The sequence below is a fragment of the Natator depressus genome, chromosome 20 (assembly GCF_965152275.1).
Source record: "Natator depressus isolate rNatDep1 chromosome 20, rNatDep2.hap1, whole genome shotgun sequence".
In the NCBI taxonomy this organism is placed as follows: Eukaryota; Metazoa; Chordata; order Testudines; family Cheloniidae; genus Natator; species Natator depressus.
This window is the reverse complement of record NC_134253.1, coordinates 3,473,969-3,488,877: the sequence shown is the minus strand read 5'-3', so window position 1 is coordinate 3,488,877 and position 14,909 is coordinate 3,473,969. Positions and strand designations below refer to the sequence as shown.

The 14,909-nt window shown below is 59.3% G+C and overlaps 1 protein-coding gene across 1 annotated transcript; it reads right to left on the bottom strand.

The window, feature by feature from the left end:
• Positions 1 to 9,999: 9,999 nt before the first annotated feature.
• LOC141975112 (inhibin beta C chain-like) lies at positions 10,000 to 14,280 on the bottom strand. The gene is made up of 2 exons (XM_074935287.1): positions 13,854 to 14,280; positions 10,000 to 10,742 (listed from the first exon to the last, which is right to left on the bottom strand). The coding sequence occupies exons 1-2, from the start codon at positions 14,209 to 14,211 to the stop codon at positions 10,000 to 10,002; spliced, it is 1,101 nt and encodes a 366-aa protein (XP_074791388.1). The 5' UTR covers positions 14,212 to 14,280.
• Between the last annotated feature and the right edge of the window lie 629 nt (positions 14,281 to 14,909).

Here is a 14,909-nt window from a genome sequence, read left to right as displayed (position 1 = left end):
TAAACGGCTGCTGTACCCCACCCCAGAGGCAGCTGCATGTCAGTGATGAATGGAACGATCTAAAAACAGCTGCTGTGTCTCACCCCAGAGGTGGCTGCATCTCAGCGCTGGGCGAGGGATCCCTGTGCAAACAGCTGCCAGGCCCAGCCCCAGAGGTGGCTGCCTTTTGGAGCCCAGTTTGTGAAACACCTCAGGATCGCTCTCCAGAAGCAGAGATGGCTGCTGCGGCTGTTATTGATTCTGCCCTTGCAGAACAGCCCTGTGCCCTGCTGGCTTTCAGCTTCCTTTCTAGCCCCTCGTTCACACATAAAGCCAAATGCAGCCCCTTTGGTTCTGAATCACTCCGCACGGGAAGTGCGTGAGGGTTATAAATATTCCAGCCATATGCCTCGCTTGCTGGTAGAGTGCCCCCTCCCAGCGTCCATGCTACGCTACGCAGCCCTTCCGGCTCAGGTCTGCGGCTTGCGCTGCGTCCGCACTGCAGAGCGAGAGGGCTTGGACCCACCCCCCTAGCAGGGTCCTACGACCTGGATCCTGAGTGCACAGACTGATTTGTGTGCAGACGAAGGGGGGCTTGGCACACTTGTGTCAGATCCCAGCCTTCGTGTGCGATGTAGACGCCGCCAGGGGGGCTACAAAGCACATGCTGGCTTCAAGCCGGTGAGCAGAAGACGAAAGAGCTACACGCACAGACTGAAGGCTGGAGAACGCACCCAGCACGGAGGGACTCCGGCGCATCCCGTAGAGAGAAGGCACAGCTGGGCCTCAATTGATGCCTCCATGGGGTGAATGCTCCTGCTGGGACGGGGCTCTCAGATGCCAGACAGGGCAGGATAAGCGCCCATGGCTGGAAGCTAGAACCATTACAGCCCAGGGCCCAGGAGTCCTCTGCCACTGAGCCACTGTAGGGCCTGGGGCAAGTCACTTGCCCACTCCGTGCCTCAGTTTCCCCTCCCAACCTTTGTCTGCTTAGCCTGTGAGCCCTTTGGCACCCAGCACAATGGAGGTTAGAGGTGCTACTACAATAATAATCATTCCCCAAGAGGTCAGACAAGATGATCATAATGCACCAGCCCGGCTTTTAACCTTACGGACTCCTTCTGCCATGCAGAGCCGCTGCCCAGTTGAGGCAGGATAGAGGGTCCATGTTGTCCACCCGCAGGGCTCCGGGCGACTCGGCATGGGATCCTCCCCAGCATCCCTGGCCGCAGAGAAGCTGTTTGTTGAACAAACACAGACAGGGAGGGATAAATAAAAACACAACATCCCTTCGGCTTTGTGCAAACCCGGCCTTGGGCCCCAGATGACATCGATCCCCTGACGTACAGGACTGGCCTTGGGCCCCTGGATGCTGCCCACCCCACGATGGGCAGGGCTGAGGCCTGGCTGGGCCAGGAGCTTTCCAGCTAGGCCATGGAGCGATAGGGCCACCAGGGGCCAGCTCCAGGTGCCGTTGCAAGGGGCAGGCGCCCGCTTGGCTGACGCAGCAGGGATTGAACTGGGGACTTCCAGAGCCGCAAGGCTGAGCAAATGCTGCACAGCTGGGGCTGTGATGGACTCGGGGAGCCGTGCCGCACGCTGCGTGGGCATAAGGAACGGTCTGTTCCAGGGGCCGCTGAGGGGCCAGATCCCCCCAGTCAGGGAGGAGTTGGAGCTCTCTGGGCACAATCGGCCTCAACCCGGTGCCCCTGGGAGGTGGGTCGAGCCAGAAGACGAGCGAGTCCTCGAAGGGGACGCGGGGCCCTGGCCAGTGCAGGGCTGTACCCGGAGGAGCGGGATTGCAACTCTGAGCGAAGCCGGGGGTTGCAAGCCGGAAGCCTGGGCCGGCCAGGCCCTCTGAGATGGGAGCCGGGCTGCTGCTTTGCTCTTCTCTTGGCGGCTTCCCCCGACGCAGGCCTCTGCTTGGGGTGGGCATGCAGAAGGCTGCTGACTTTGTCTGGACTCCCTTTAACTTCCCCCCTGCCAGAGGGCAGGTGCCCAGTGGCACAGCGTAGCCGCAGGCCTGTACTGTGGCCTCCAACACAGGAGCAGGGCTCCCCCTCTCACCTCGGTGCCGCCGGCTACAGGCCCAGTGCCGCTCCCAGGACCTTTGCATCGGGGCATCTGCAGGGGAGGGGGGGGCCTCAAAGCCGTAGCTTCCTCCCTGCGCAGGGACCGGCTTGTGCCTTGCTCATTCAGGGGCTGGTGTGGCCCCAGCACTGGCCAACTTCACCCTAAAGTGTGGCCCCTGGTTGGGGTGCAGGTCCAGTCACGCCCCCTCCTGCCCTTGCCCCCAGCACTTCCTGCTGTGGAGGCCGGTCAGGGCCCTCTGCGTGGGGGTTTTCCTGGGGGCACGGGGGATACCTCCTCCCCTAGCACCTTTGCACCAGGTTAGCTGCTGTATGATGTCCCCAGGGCAGGGGCCCCTTGTGCCCAGGTGTAAGTTACAGCCAAGCTGTGAGGACGGACGCCCGTAAGATTACATAATGGGTCCCGGGTGTCGGACTGGCCAGAATAACCTTTGCCCCCCTTCCCCCGCCACACACAGACACATCCCCCCTTATCTAGTCAGCCTGCCCCTGGTCCAGTGAGATAAGCGGGGAAACATTGTGGAATCTGGCTTTGATTCGCTGCCATGGGCCGCGGGCGCAGCTGGCCGCGGCTCTCGCTAGGGAACTGAACTGCGGAACATTGGCCTGGCCCGGGGCCTGGGGGGCTGCAGAGATGGGGTCTGTGCGAACCCATACTGGTGGCCGGGATGGGTCAGAAGCCAGGAGGTCCAACATCTGAAATGAGGTTTCGGCCCGAATGGGGATGAAGAGTTGAAACGTCCATGGAGTGGAAATTCGGGGGGCGGGGGAGGGATGGAGGTTTGGAACGTTTTGAGGCGGTGACGGTGAACCCAGGAAAGTGGGAAGGAAACACTCCACTTCGAGAGTGCTCCGTCCACAGGGGCACGTCCCCCAGAGACGACTTTTCCCTGAGCCAGCCAGGCCTGCGACATTTGCCACCTCTTCAGACCCCGGGCAGAGACCCCAGCCCGCTTGTGAAGGGCTGGAAGCTGCCTCCGGCCGCAGCTGGGAACTGGGCTTTCTTGGGCTCGCTCAGCCGCACGTGGCCCAAAGGAGCACCCCAGCGGAGAGGCTTGGGGCTGAAGGGGTCGTGGGGACGGCCCTCCCCTCTCCCCGTCCAGGGGACACGTGTCTGGACACCAAGTGTTCTGGATCGTCCGTTTTTTTACAAAGCTGAGCCTTGCGGCTCCACTGCCCGGGGATGGGGCCCTCAGGCTCTCGCACCTGGGGTTCCCGGCTCTCCAGGGAGCCCAGACGGGCCCAGCCCCAGGGCAGAGACCGCAGCTGGTCAGCTGGAATCCAGCCTTTGGGGGCTCTCTGGTCAGAGCAGAGCTGGACCGAGAGTCTGCTCTGGGAGCATCACCGGCCCCGCGAGCCAAAGCTCCAGCATTCATCTCCTTCTCGGTGCTGCAGGGAGAGATCTTAACCCCCGTCCTTCCTCACCTCTCAGTCTTGGCTTTCCAGGAGCTGCTTCCGCAACTACTCTGGCCTTTGATGTAGGGTTGCCAGGCGTCTGGTTTTCGACCATAAAGCCCGGTTGAAAAGGGACCCTGGTGACTCTGGACAACACTGCGGACTGGTCCATGAGAAGTCCAGTTGGCGCGGGGCTGGCGGGCTCCCTACCTGGCTCCATGCAGCTCCAGGAAGCAGCAACATCTCCCTCTGGCTCCTACGCACAGGTGCGATCAGTGAGCTCTGTGCGCTGCCCCTGCCCCAAGCGCCGGCTCTGCAGCTCCCATTGGCCGGGAACTGCAGACAATGGGAGATGTGGGGGCGGTGCCTGCAGGCGCGAGCACCGCGCAGAGTCGCCTGGCCTCACCTCCACCTAGGGGCCGCAGGGACATGCCGGCCACTTCTGGGAGCAGCGTGGAGCCAGGGCAGGCAGGGAGCCTGCCTTAGTCCTGCTGTGCCACCAACCGGGAGCTGCCTGAAGTAAGCGCCGCCTGGCTGGAGACCACACCCTGAACCTCCTGTCCCAGGTCGGAACCCGTTCCTGCACCCTAACTCCCTCCCAGACCCCACACCCCAACTGAACCCCATGCCCCAGGTCGGACCCCCTCCTGCACCCTAACTTCCTCCCAGATCCCACACCCCAACCCCCTGCCCCAGCTCTGTGCCCCCTCCCAGAGCCCGCACCCCCTCCCACATCCTAACCCCCTGCCCCAGCCCAGAGCCCCCTCCCGCAACCTGAACCCCTCATTTCTGGCCCCACCCAAGAGCCCTCACCCCCTTCCACATTCCAACCCCCTGCCCCAGCACAGTGAAAGTGAGTGAGGGTGGAGGAGAGCGAGCGATGGAGGGAGGGGGGGTGGGGCCCCTGAGAAGGGGCAGGGCCTCATGGTAGGGGCGGGGCAAGGGTGTTTTGTGCAATTAGAAAGTTAGCAACCCTACCTTATTGTCCAGGCCACCATGCACATGGGGCCAGTTCTTCTTCAGTCAGCCCAGCCCAGCCAGCCACCTGGACTAGCAGCCCAACCCTTCCCATCCAGGCTGTGAGGAGGAATTAACCCCTTCCTTCCCTGGGGTTGACAATCCAAAGGGAGTGGGGAAACTGAGTCATGCATCTCCCCCTTCCCCCCGTAATAATAATAAAGAAATGTCCATGTTCTCCATCCTGGCCTTGCAGGGCTCTCTGGATAAACAGGGATGTTAGCGGGAGCTGCCAGTCCAGCCCCTTTTGCCAGGATGAATTGCTACACTGATAACATCTTATTTACACTGGTGCAAATCTGGAGTAACTCCAGTACAGCCAGGAGTTTGGATTCTCCATTGTATCCAGGAACCTTTGTCCCGCTCCAGCACTGTAAAGGGGCCCTAACACAGGGGAAATGGCCCCTGGGAATTGCCCCTGCATGGGAGCCTCCCTGACCAGTGTGGAGCTTGCGTAAGATCCCTGCACCAACCTTGCCCCTGGTGTATGGGGTGGATCAGGGGCACGGCTGCAATGCACTGAATTATGGGTATTCTTTGTTCCGGAGCGGGGGGGGGGGCAGAGCAGAAATCAGAGCAGCCCTGAGGGTGCTGTAATTTATGCCTAGGGATGAGCAGGGTCTGAACTAGGTGAAGCTGGGAGGTGGCTTATATCCTAGCCCTGTGCCAAGTGCAGGAGTAGGGTAACGGAGAAGTCGCGTTGAAACCTGCAGGGGAGAGCAGAACCCAGCCCCGTACTCCGGTGTCAGCCCCGCGGGGCCGCCCTCCAACCCCTCCTCCCTAGCTGCACCTGCTGGCCTGAGTGGGAGCCTGGGGCCTGCAATCCAGGTGGCAGCGAGGCACTCCGCACAGAGCCCAGCCTTGGGTCACCCCAGGTTTCCCAGCAGGAGGAACGGCCCCATTTCGACACCCGATCTGCCGGGTGTCCTGTCCCCTCCCCTCCAAGCAGGACAGGCATGGGGCAGCTCATTCCCGGAGCTGGAGGGTCTCCGGCAAGGAGCCCAAGCAGAGAGGGAAACACCCCCTACCCCGGGAGCGGTGCTGGGCCCCAGTCAGGGGAAGGCCCATCCCACTGAGAGCTGGGGGCCAAGGCAGGGAGCCCGGAGCCACGCCATGCTGAGAGGGCCCCAAGCCGGAAGCTCTGCAGGGGACCAGTCTGGTTGTCCCCACTTGGGGACCGTGTGCGAGTGTCAGACCCAGAGCCGAGCGTCCCTGAACCAGCTGCGTGCTGTCCTCAGGACCCCTGAAATCCCGTCTCGCCAAAAAAAAAAAAAAGATCTGATTGACGGAGCTTGTTTGCCCAGCTGCGGGAGGACTTTTGCCCCCCAGCTGGCTTGGCATCCCTCGGCGTGCTGTTTGGGTGCGTGGACGCACGCTGAGCAAGCGGCGATTGGCAACGGCTCTGACCATCCCCGCTACGCCCCCTCTCCGCCCCCAGTGGGCCAGCTGCAGAGAGCCAGGATCCACAGTCTCATGCCCCCGAGCGCTGCCCCTCTGGACGTGTCCCCCAGGAGACTTGCCCCAGGAGCAGACAGCAAGAGCCTGCGGCAGGAGCTAGCAGGTCCCCGGCCACCTGAGGCTTTGGGAGCTGGCAGCAGCCTCTTGAGTAGCCCCTGGAATCAGGGCAGGCCCTGGCGTGTGAGGCCGAGCCTGCCTGGCCCCTGATGGGGAATGGCTGGCAGGTGGGGGTTGCCACGGTGGGTTAGCGGGCCCCTAACGGCAGGCCTGCCCCAAGCTCAGCTCCCGGTGCCCGCTGGGCGCTGCGCGGTGGCTCCTGGCACCGGCTGGATTTTGGAACTTGTCGCCAGTTTTCAGGGGACCGCGCTAGGCAGAAGGTCTGGCAGCCAGGCTGGTGGCTGAGGGCAGCAAAGCTGCCTCGGGCTGGCCGGTGCCACCTGCCCACTGTGTACGTGTGGCCAACGGAACTGGGGGCTTCCTTCAACTCTCGCTCGTGGGCGTGAGCCCCAGAGAACCCCGCTGAGAATGCCCTAGGCACGTGTGACGAAGCGGGACTGTTCTTAATGTTTCCTCTGAATACTGTGTGTGTGCCTCAGTTTCCCCTAGGCATTTCTTAAGTCTCTAGGTGGTGGGATAAGGGGGTGTGATTGTTGCAGATTTGTTGCAGATCTGATTTGTTTGCAGAGCAAAAGGCCAGGGTACGTAAATGGCGACACTCTGTCTCCTGGCAACTGATGGCCTGGGCCCTTCCCCCCTGCAAGGTGAGAGCTGAAGGGTTGGAGAACAAAGGAATCCAGTGACCTCCTGGCCCGGGAAAGGGACAAAGCCCAGAGGAGGAGGGGCTGGGGAGAGTTTCAGTTTGGGGCTGGCTGGGGACAAGGAGTGAAGTGCAGACGGGGTTGTCTGGCTCACTGCCCCCCAAAATGGACCCAGCTGAGGGGTCCTGTTCTCTGTACCTACAAGCTCTGTGTTAAACCATGTTCCTGTTGTCTAATAAACCTTCTGTTTTACTGGCTGGCTGAGAGTCACGTCTGCCAGTTGGCAGGGGGTGCCAGAGTTGGGGGGCAGGACCCTCTGGCTTCCCCAGGACCCCGCCTGGGCGGACTCGCTGTGGGAAGCGCACGGAGGGGAAGAGGATGCTGAATGCTCCGAGGTCAGACCCAGGAAGGTGGAGCCGGGTGAGCTGTGTGTCCTGCAGACAGTCTGCTCACAGAGAGGAGACTTCCCCAGAGTCCTGACAGGCTTCATGGGGAGCAGTTCCAGAGCATCGCCCGGAGACTCTGTGACAACTGGTGGCAGAGGTGGGATGTACTGCACCCCGCGGATGGCGCTTCCTGCAGTAAGTGACTGGGGAGCAGTAAAACGAAAGGGGATTGATGAGGACCAGGCGTGCTGAAGGCTCAGAGAGGAGCAGTTTTGGGGGGCGGTTAACCCCTGGGAGTGTGTGACCAGCGAGAAGGACTGTGCAGTAATGGGGTGACCTCGAGAAGGGCTGGCACACTAGGGGTTCTCTCTGGAAACCGTGGGGAGCTGAGAGCACACAGGCCTGTGAGTCCACAACAACTTGGGAAGAGCGGAGTGATGGCCTGTCACCGTCTCCTGAAGAAGGACATTGTAACCCTGTGCAGAAAGAGAGGGTTGCGCATTGGAAAGTTCACCAAAGCACAGTTAATCGTGCAGCTGGAGGAGGATGACCGCCCTAAGGAGCAGATTCCTGACCCAAATGGGGCTATAACAGGATCTGGGAGCAGCTGGAGTGGTAGCCAGGCATCCCCAAGACTCCTGTCCCCGACGAGACGGGGTCTTCACGATCGGGTTCCCCATCGGGGGATCGGAGACGGACGGGATTGGAGCTGAGTCCGAGAGAGCAAGAGGACTGTGAGAGACAGCGAGAGCCCGAGAAAGAGCTGCAGAAGCAGCAGCAGCATGAGCTGGCGGTGGGGGAGCACGTCCCCACCCCATGCCCGTAGCCCAGGGCTGTGCCAGATCTGTGCCACCTGGGAACACCTCCACATTGAAGGCATCCTTGGCTAGCCAGGTCAGTTGCCTTGCACCATGGCAGCCCCCAAAAGGGGCGGGTGTTAGGATATAGATATTCAGGCCTGTCTGTAAAGGCCTGTACTCTAAGAATTTAGGTGTATTCTTATCACTTGGCTAGTTCTAGAAGTATAAAAGAAAGAAAGAATCAAAATCACTGTCTGCCGGTGTAAGGGCCTTCTCTTACTGTGACAGTCTGAGGCCCTGTGCTTAGGCTAAGGCCTTTGGCTAAGCAGCAGAGGCAGCCATAAGCTGGGAAGCGACTGGTCACATCCTCACATCCCAAACTAGTCACATTGAATTAAGGTGCTATTGGGCTGTTAGGAATACAATCCTGTCCTGATAATGCCTATCACCTCTAGAGAAAGGGAAGTGCCTAGAAAATGTAAAAGGAAACAGCATCCTGTCTGGCAAGAACTCACTTATCAATACTGGGATGTGAAATCCTCACTTCTGTATTGTTTTGTCATTATAGTTCCCACTTTGTTATTGTTTGTCTGTATAATCTCTGTCTGGTTCTGTGATTGTTCCTGTCTGCTGTATAATTAATTTTGCTGGGTGTAAACTAATTAAGGTGGTGGGATATAATTGGTTACGTAATCATGTTACAATATGTTAGGATTGGTTAGTTAAATTTCAGGAAAATGATTGGTTAAGGTATAGCTAAGCCGAACTCAAGTTTTACTATATAATCTGTAGTCAATGAGGAAGTGGGGGGGCCTTGGTGGGAGGGGGTGGGTGTGTGTGAGGGAGAGATGGGAACAGGGTATGGGGGTGAAGAAATTGGAACCATGTTTTGCTAAAGGGGGAAATGGGAACAGGGAATGAGGGTAAGGAAACTGGAATCCTGTTTGGCTAAAGGGAGAAATGGGAACAGGGACACAGGTGTAAGGCTCTGTGGTGTCAGAGCTGGGAAGGAGGATACTAAGGAAGGAAACTGGAATCATGCTTGCTGGAAGTTCACCCCAATAAACATCGAATTGTTTGCACCTTTGGACTTCGGGTATTGTTGCTCTCTGTTCATGCGAGAAGGACCAGGGAAGTGAGTGGGTGAAGGAATAAGCCCCCTAACAGCGGGGGCAGGACTGGGATCCACGTCTGGGGATGGGGAGCGACTTGCTAGCTGATGAGGAGGTCACACACACACAGATACAGCATTTTATTGAGTGCACAGGACAGAGGCTGCTCAGGGCGGGAGGAACAGACATCTTAAAGGGCTGTGGGCGCCTTATGGACAGAGAAGCCGGGCCGCGTCCCTCCCGTCGGGACCAGCTCACCCCTCACCCCAGAGCGCTCTCCTGGTTCCACAGGACTCGGTGCACGCCAGCTGGCATCCCAGGCTGCAGCTCCGATTCAGTGCCAAGCGATGTGGTGTGGCCCCCTGTTCCCTGCCCCGCTCAGCCACAGGTCAGAGATCCCAAGGCCAGAAGGGCCCCTTGTGACCGTCTCATCTGAGCCCCTGGATAGCATCCCTACCCATCATTCCTAGAGCAAAGCTTTTGGAAAATCATCCAGTCCCCATATCAAAATGGCAAATCTGCCACGGCCCTCGGCAAATTGTGCCAGTGGCTTGTTACTCGCCCCATCAAGAATTTACGCCTGCTTTCCTCCCGTCTGAATTTGTCTAGGCAGCACTGAGCTCCTCTCTGACCCTGCCCGGCATTCCCCCCACGGCGGTCTCTGAGGACAGGGGGGCTTGGTCCAAATTCCCTACAGGGTGGGTCTTCACATTGCAGAACCCATAGCTGCAAAGGGCCCCTGGCTGGCGCCCGCTCGGAGCTCTCTCCCCTTCGCCGGGGAAGGGTGGAGGGAGGCCGTTGGATGCGGGGTGAGATTGCTGTACCTGTCCTCCGGAGAGACGGTGCTTGACACGGCACGGGTCACCAGCACAAGCAGTCCCGTACGTGAAGGACGTGAATTCCAGCAGCAGGACCAGGGGAACAGGGCCTCGGCGAGGGAATCTCCCGGTTCGAGGGAAGACTCGCTCAGTGCAGAGGCAGCTGTGTGTGCGCTGGGCAGCGGGTTAGGTGCAGCCGCAGGCGTCCACGATCATGTCGGGGATGTCGGTCTTGATGACATTGCTGTCCTGGTTGTAGTAAAGCAGGGAGAGGGGCCGGCGGCTCGTGGGGACGCAGCAGGAGCTGACGGTGGCGTGCGCGTCGTTGGCCTTCATGAGATTCAGGATGGCTGTGTGGAAGGAGGAGGCCAGGCCGGGCATGCTGGCCACGTGCATGGGGCACTGCCCCATGCAGTAGTTCATGTGGTAGCCCTCCGGCTGGATGATCCAGCCCTCCCAGCCGATCTCCTTGAAGTCAACGAAGAACTGCTTCCTGCAGCATGTCCGGGACTTGCTATTGCACTCGATGGCCCGGCGGCGAATCCGGTGTCGGGGACTGGCCCGGGCCTTGGCCACCATGAACGGCCGGTGAGACTCGCTGTTGCTGAGAAGCAGGGCAGGCTCCAGGCTTCCTTCAAGCTCCAGCTCTGCCGTTAGCCTCTGGCCGCCTTTGCTGAAGAAGCTCTGGACAGCTGCCCTCACCTCCACCGCGGCCCAGCCCCCCCGCTTCACCTCCAGCGGCCTCCTGCCGACCAGCGTCGGGTTTGCATCGCCCGGCTCGGACAACAGCAGCTTCGCCGTGAGCCTGGGCGCGGGGCCGCTGGGGGCTGCCAGGAACACGTACATGTTGGCGTGGAGGATTTGCACGCTTCTGCCGGCATCCTGGGTGAAGTGGAAGTGCAGACGCGTCCTGTTGGGAGCGGAGGGCCCTGCAGACAAAGCAGCAAGGGGGGGCATTAGGAAATGAAGCCCATGAGGTCTCCACGTTTACGCTGGGCTAGGCTGGCATTGGGGGGGGGCAGGAGTGCCCTGTCTATTGAGGATGGGGGGAACTGGACTAGAGGGAACAGGAGACCACTGCATTAATGTTAAACACAGCCCTGGGGCCATGGCGCAGGACTCCACCAACCGTGATATGCCACAGTTTTCCTTTGCCTCCAGACTTACTCCAGTGGAGAGCAGCAGAATCTAGGCTAGTCTGGTAATTCTGGTGTCCTGGTCAAATTCCTTTCCTAAATTCCCTTTGCTGGTCAAGCTGGAGAAAGATATGGGGCCAGATCCTCAGCTGGTGCCAAACCTCATTGACTTTAATGAAGCTACACTGACACCAGCTGAGGATCTGGCCCATTTTCCACGTCCTGCTGCCTAAATCGCTGTGCTTTGTTACTGTGCTCTGTTATCCCACCCCAGAGGCAGCTGCATTTCAGCAGAGGATGATGTGATCCTTGAGTATGGCTGCTATTCCGAGATCCCCAGGAGACGCCGCCTAGAAACGTAAGATCATTGTTCTCCCGGCATTGCGGATCTAAATACGAAAAGAAAAATCTCTTTCTTTGCGTCTGGATCTAATGCAGAGGTGGGAAAACTATGGCCCCCAGGCCACATCCGGCCCGCGGGACCGTCCTGCCCGGCCCTTGAGCTCCCGGCCGGGGAGGATTGCCCCCAGCCCCTCCCCTGCAGCCTCAGCTCGCTGTGTTGCCAGAGCTCCGGGCGACAGGGCTGCGAGCTCCTGCCGGGCAGCATGGTGGCGTGGCTGGCTCTGGCCGGGCGGGGCAGCTGCCAGTCCTGCTGCTCTGAGCAGCCTGGTAAGGGGGGGGGTTGGATAAGGGGCAGGGAGTCCTGGGGGGCAGCCAGGGGACAGAGAGCAGGGGGCAGTTGGATGGGGCAGAGGTTCTGGGCGGGGGCGGTCAGGGGACGGGGAACAGGGGGGGGTTGGCTAGGTGTGGGAGTCCCGGGCGGGGGGCCTGTCAGGGGGCGGAGATGTGGATAGGGGGCGGGGCAGTCAGGGGACAGGAAGCAGGGGGGGGTTGGATGGGGGTGGGGTCCCGGGGAGGGTGGTTAGGGGCGGGGGGTCCCGGGAGGGGGCGGTCAGGGGACAAGAAGCAGGGGGGGTTGGATGGGTGGGGAGTTCTGAGGGGGGCAGTCAGGGGGCGGGAAGTGGGAGGGGGCCGACAGGGGGTGGGGGCCAGGCTGTTTGGGGAGGCACAGCCTTCCCTACCTGGCCCTCCATACAGTTTTGGAATCCCGATGGGGCCCTGAGGCCAAAAAGTTTGCACCCCCCCCCCCCCAGAGGATGGATTGAGGGGCTGGGCCATGATGCATGTTCACTGGCTCCCTGCAGCCACATCTTTGTGCTAGGAGATTCTCTGTCCTGGCCTGGATCAGGCTACAACGCACTGTTCTGGGCCGTTTTCCTAACGCAGCGTGTCATTCCTTTGGCCAGCGGGCTTGCCTCTCCCACACAGGCACGGGGCGTCCAGACCTGCCTCTGTGGGTGTACAGACACAATACCGCCGAGGCTCCCTGGCCAACAGCTCCTTCCACAGGCAACGTGACATCCACGGAAAAATAGACACAAGGGCCGGGCCCGGCAGCCGTCTTGCTGGCTGCACTTCAGACAGCTCTGTGCCCAGCCAAAACCATTACCAAGAGACTTCTGCGCCTGCCAGCCCGGGCCGCCCTGGGCGGCCCGCTGGTGAGCTAAGCCAGCAGGTGCGAGTGAGTCTGTGGGTTGGAGCCTGCCAAGGAAAGCCCAGGGCTTTGGTGGTCTTCTCAGTCTGGCCCAAGCGAGCACTTGGCAGAGGGCTAGAGGGCGCGGTGCTGGCTTTCACTGGACACACAGTCTTCATCGCTATAGGTGCTAAAGAGCTGATGGTGCTTTGTGTATATAATGGAAGGAGGCCGGGGGTGTCAGCCCCGGGGCGCTGGCTAAATTCCCCATTGGGAAGTCGCTTGTTATTCCAAGCGCCTGGTATTTCAGCTGGATACAGTGATCTTCACCTCCTCCACCTAAGAACCCTGTGGGTTAGTCCTGCTGAGGGAGAGTCTGGGCTGTGTTCCACCCCAAAGGCGGCTGAATTTCCATGGAAGGAGAAATGAATCCTGTTTTATACTGGGATATTGAAGGATAGGATCCCATAGCACTTTACAATCTACTCAGCAATGCCCTCTGAAAATGGAGCTGCATCTGGGGTGGAACACGGCAGCTGTTCGACAGCAGCACTCCCCAGCCATCTAGCGCCCCCGTACTCTCTCCACAGAGTTACATTAGATCCTCTCCCGTCTAGTTTTGAGCTACCGGGTCAGAAGGATTTTCAAGTAGTCAATTTGTGACCCATTCCACCCCTCGATCCTTCTGAGCAGTACATTTGCCTCGCCAGTTCCCCGTGTGGTTGTGCGTTTGATTTTTCCTTCCTTAGTGAAGTACTTTGCCCTCTGTCCTTATCATAGAATCATAGAATATCAGGGTTGGAAGGGACCTCAGGAGGTCATCTAGTCCAACCCCCTGCTCCAAGCAGGACCGATCCCCAATTTTTGCCCCAGGTCCCTAAATGGCCCCCTCAAGGATTGAACTCACAACCCTGGGTTTAGCAGGCCAATGCTTAAACCACTGAGCTATCCCTCCCCCCTCAAATTGCATCTTGTTGATTTCAGATCAATCCTCTGATTTGTCAAGGTCATTTTGAATTCGAAACCTGAACGCCAAAGCTTGCAACCCCTCCCACAGTGATGTCATCCACAAGTTGTAGGAGCATTCCCTCCGCTCCGTTACCCAAGTCACTGATGAAAATATTGACTAGCGCCAGACCAAGGGCTGAGCCCTGCAGCACCCCGCTAGATACTCTCCCCCAGTTTGACAGTGAACTACTATTATGTGTTTGTGGATGTAAGTGCTCGGGGGACTGATTTTTGTTCCTACGCCCTTTTGGGGTTGCAATGGGGTAAAATGCCCTCATGCAGAGGCCCTTCTTGGGGGATGTCTCTGTCCCTCGCTATGCCCCTGCCGCACCCCTTGAAACACCCCGGGAGACCTTACAGACCTGGCTCAGCAAAGCTGAGAATCTCATACTCTTGCACATCAGTCTTGGGGCTCCGGCTTGGCATCTCCAACGTGATGCTCGGGTTCGTGCGCCTGACACGTAGCCTCGCCAGAGCTGTCAGGAGGCCAGCGCTGGAGACCGGCTGGGTCACATTGGGTCGCTCCTTCAAATGCAGCTTGGAAAGAATCCTCTGCTTTGCTAGCTCAATGAGGAACGACTTCTGCACCTCTGGGTCCAGGGCTGCCATCTCACAGGCAGGGCATTGACCTGCCCCGGGCTCGGCTACTCCGATGAGCATTAAAAGCAGGAGGGCTTGCACGGTGGCCATCTCCTTCTGATCCCCACAGGCAAAGAGCATCGGGAGCCAGCAAGCTGATTTCCTCGAACAGCGCAAGGTCTGGTACCACCACGGCAACGGAGCTGGGTTCCCGTCCGGAAAAGGAGCCCCACAAAGTCAGTGCCGGGAGGGTAAAAGCCACCGTGGAGGCTGCACGTCTGTGAGCTGATTTCACAGCCCCACTCCTGGATTACTGGGAAGCCTTCACTGCCTCTGAGGCAAATATTGGCTGATCCCAGTGCAGATAAACTGTCCCTCTGATCCCACAAGAACGTTCCCATAGGACACAGATTTCGGAGGTGTTAAGGTAGACCTGGGGGAGAGGTGTGTCTGGGGTCCCGCTGGATCTGGCTGGGTTTTGTGACTTAGTAGCCAAGATCAATAAAAAAAAAAAAAAAAAAAAAGGCTGAAAGCGTGGCTGATTTGGGACCGAACACAGGAGTCGGTGCGTAACTATTACATTTGTATCGGGATAGCGACTACAGGTGTCAGTCAGGTCAGGGCCCCATTGTGCCGGGCACTGCACAAATGCACATAGCCAGTCCCTGCCCCGAAGAGCTTGCAGTCTGGGTATGGCAAAGAGTAATTGGCAGGCAGCAGCTCCCAGCATAGGAGAGCGAGGGGCTGTAGCTCGAGGAGAGGTTTCCCAAATCTCAGGCCGGGTCTGCTTTGCAGACTGTTGCTGGCACGACTACCGCGGTCTGGGGCGGGATGGGGTT

Excerpts from the sequence above, each read along its gene's own strand:
- LOC141975112 (XM_074935287.1), bottom strand. The coding sequence starts at position 14,211 with ATGCTCTTTGCCTGTGGGGATCAGAAGGAGATGGCCACCGTGCAAGCC. Across the intron at positions 10,743-13,853 it reads TCTCAGCTTTGCTGAGCCAG|GGCCCTCCGCTCCCAACAGG; the intron begins GTCTGTAAGGTC and ends CTTTGTCTGCAG.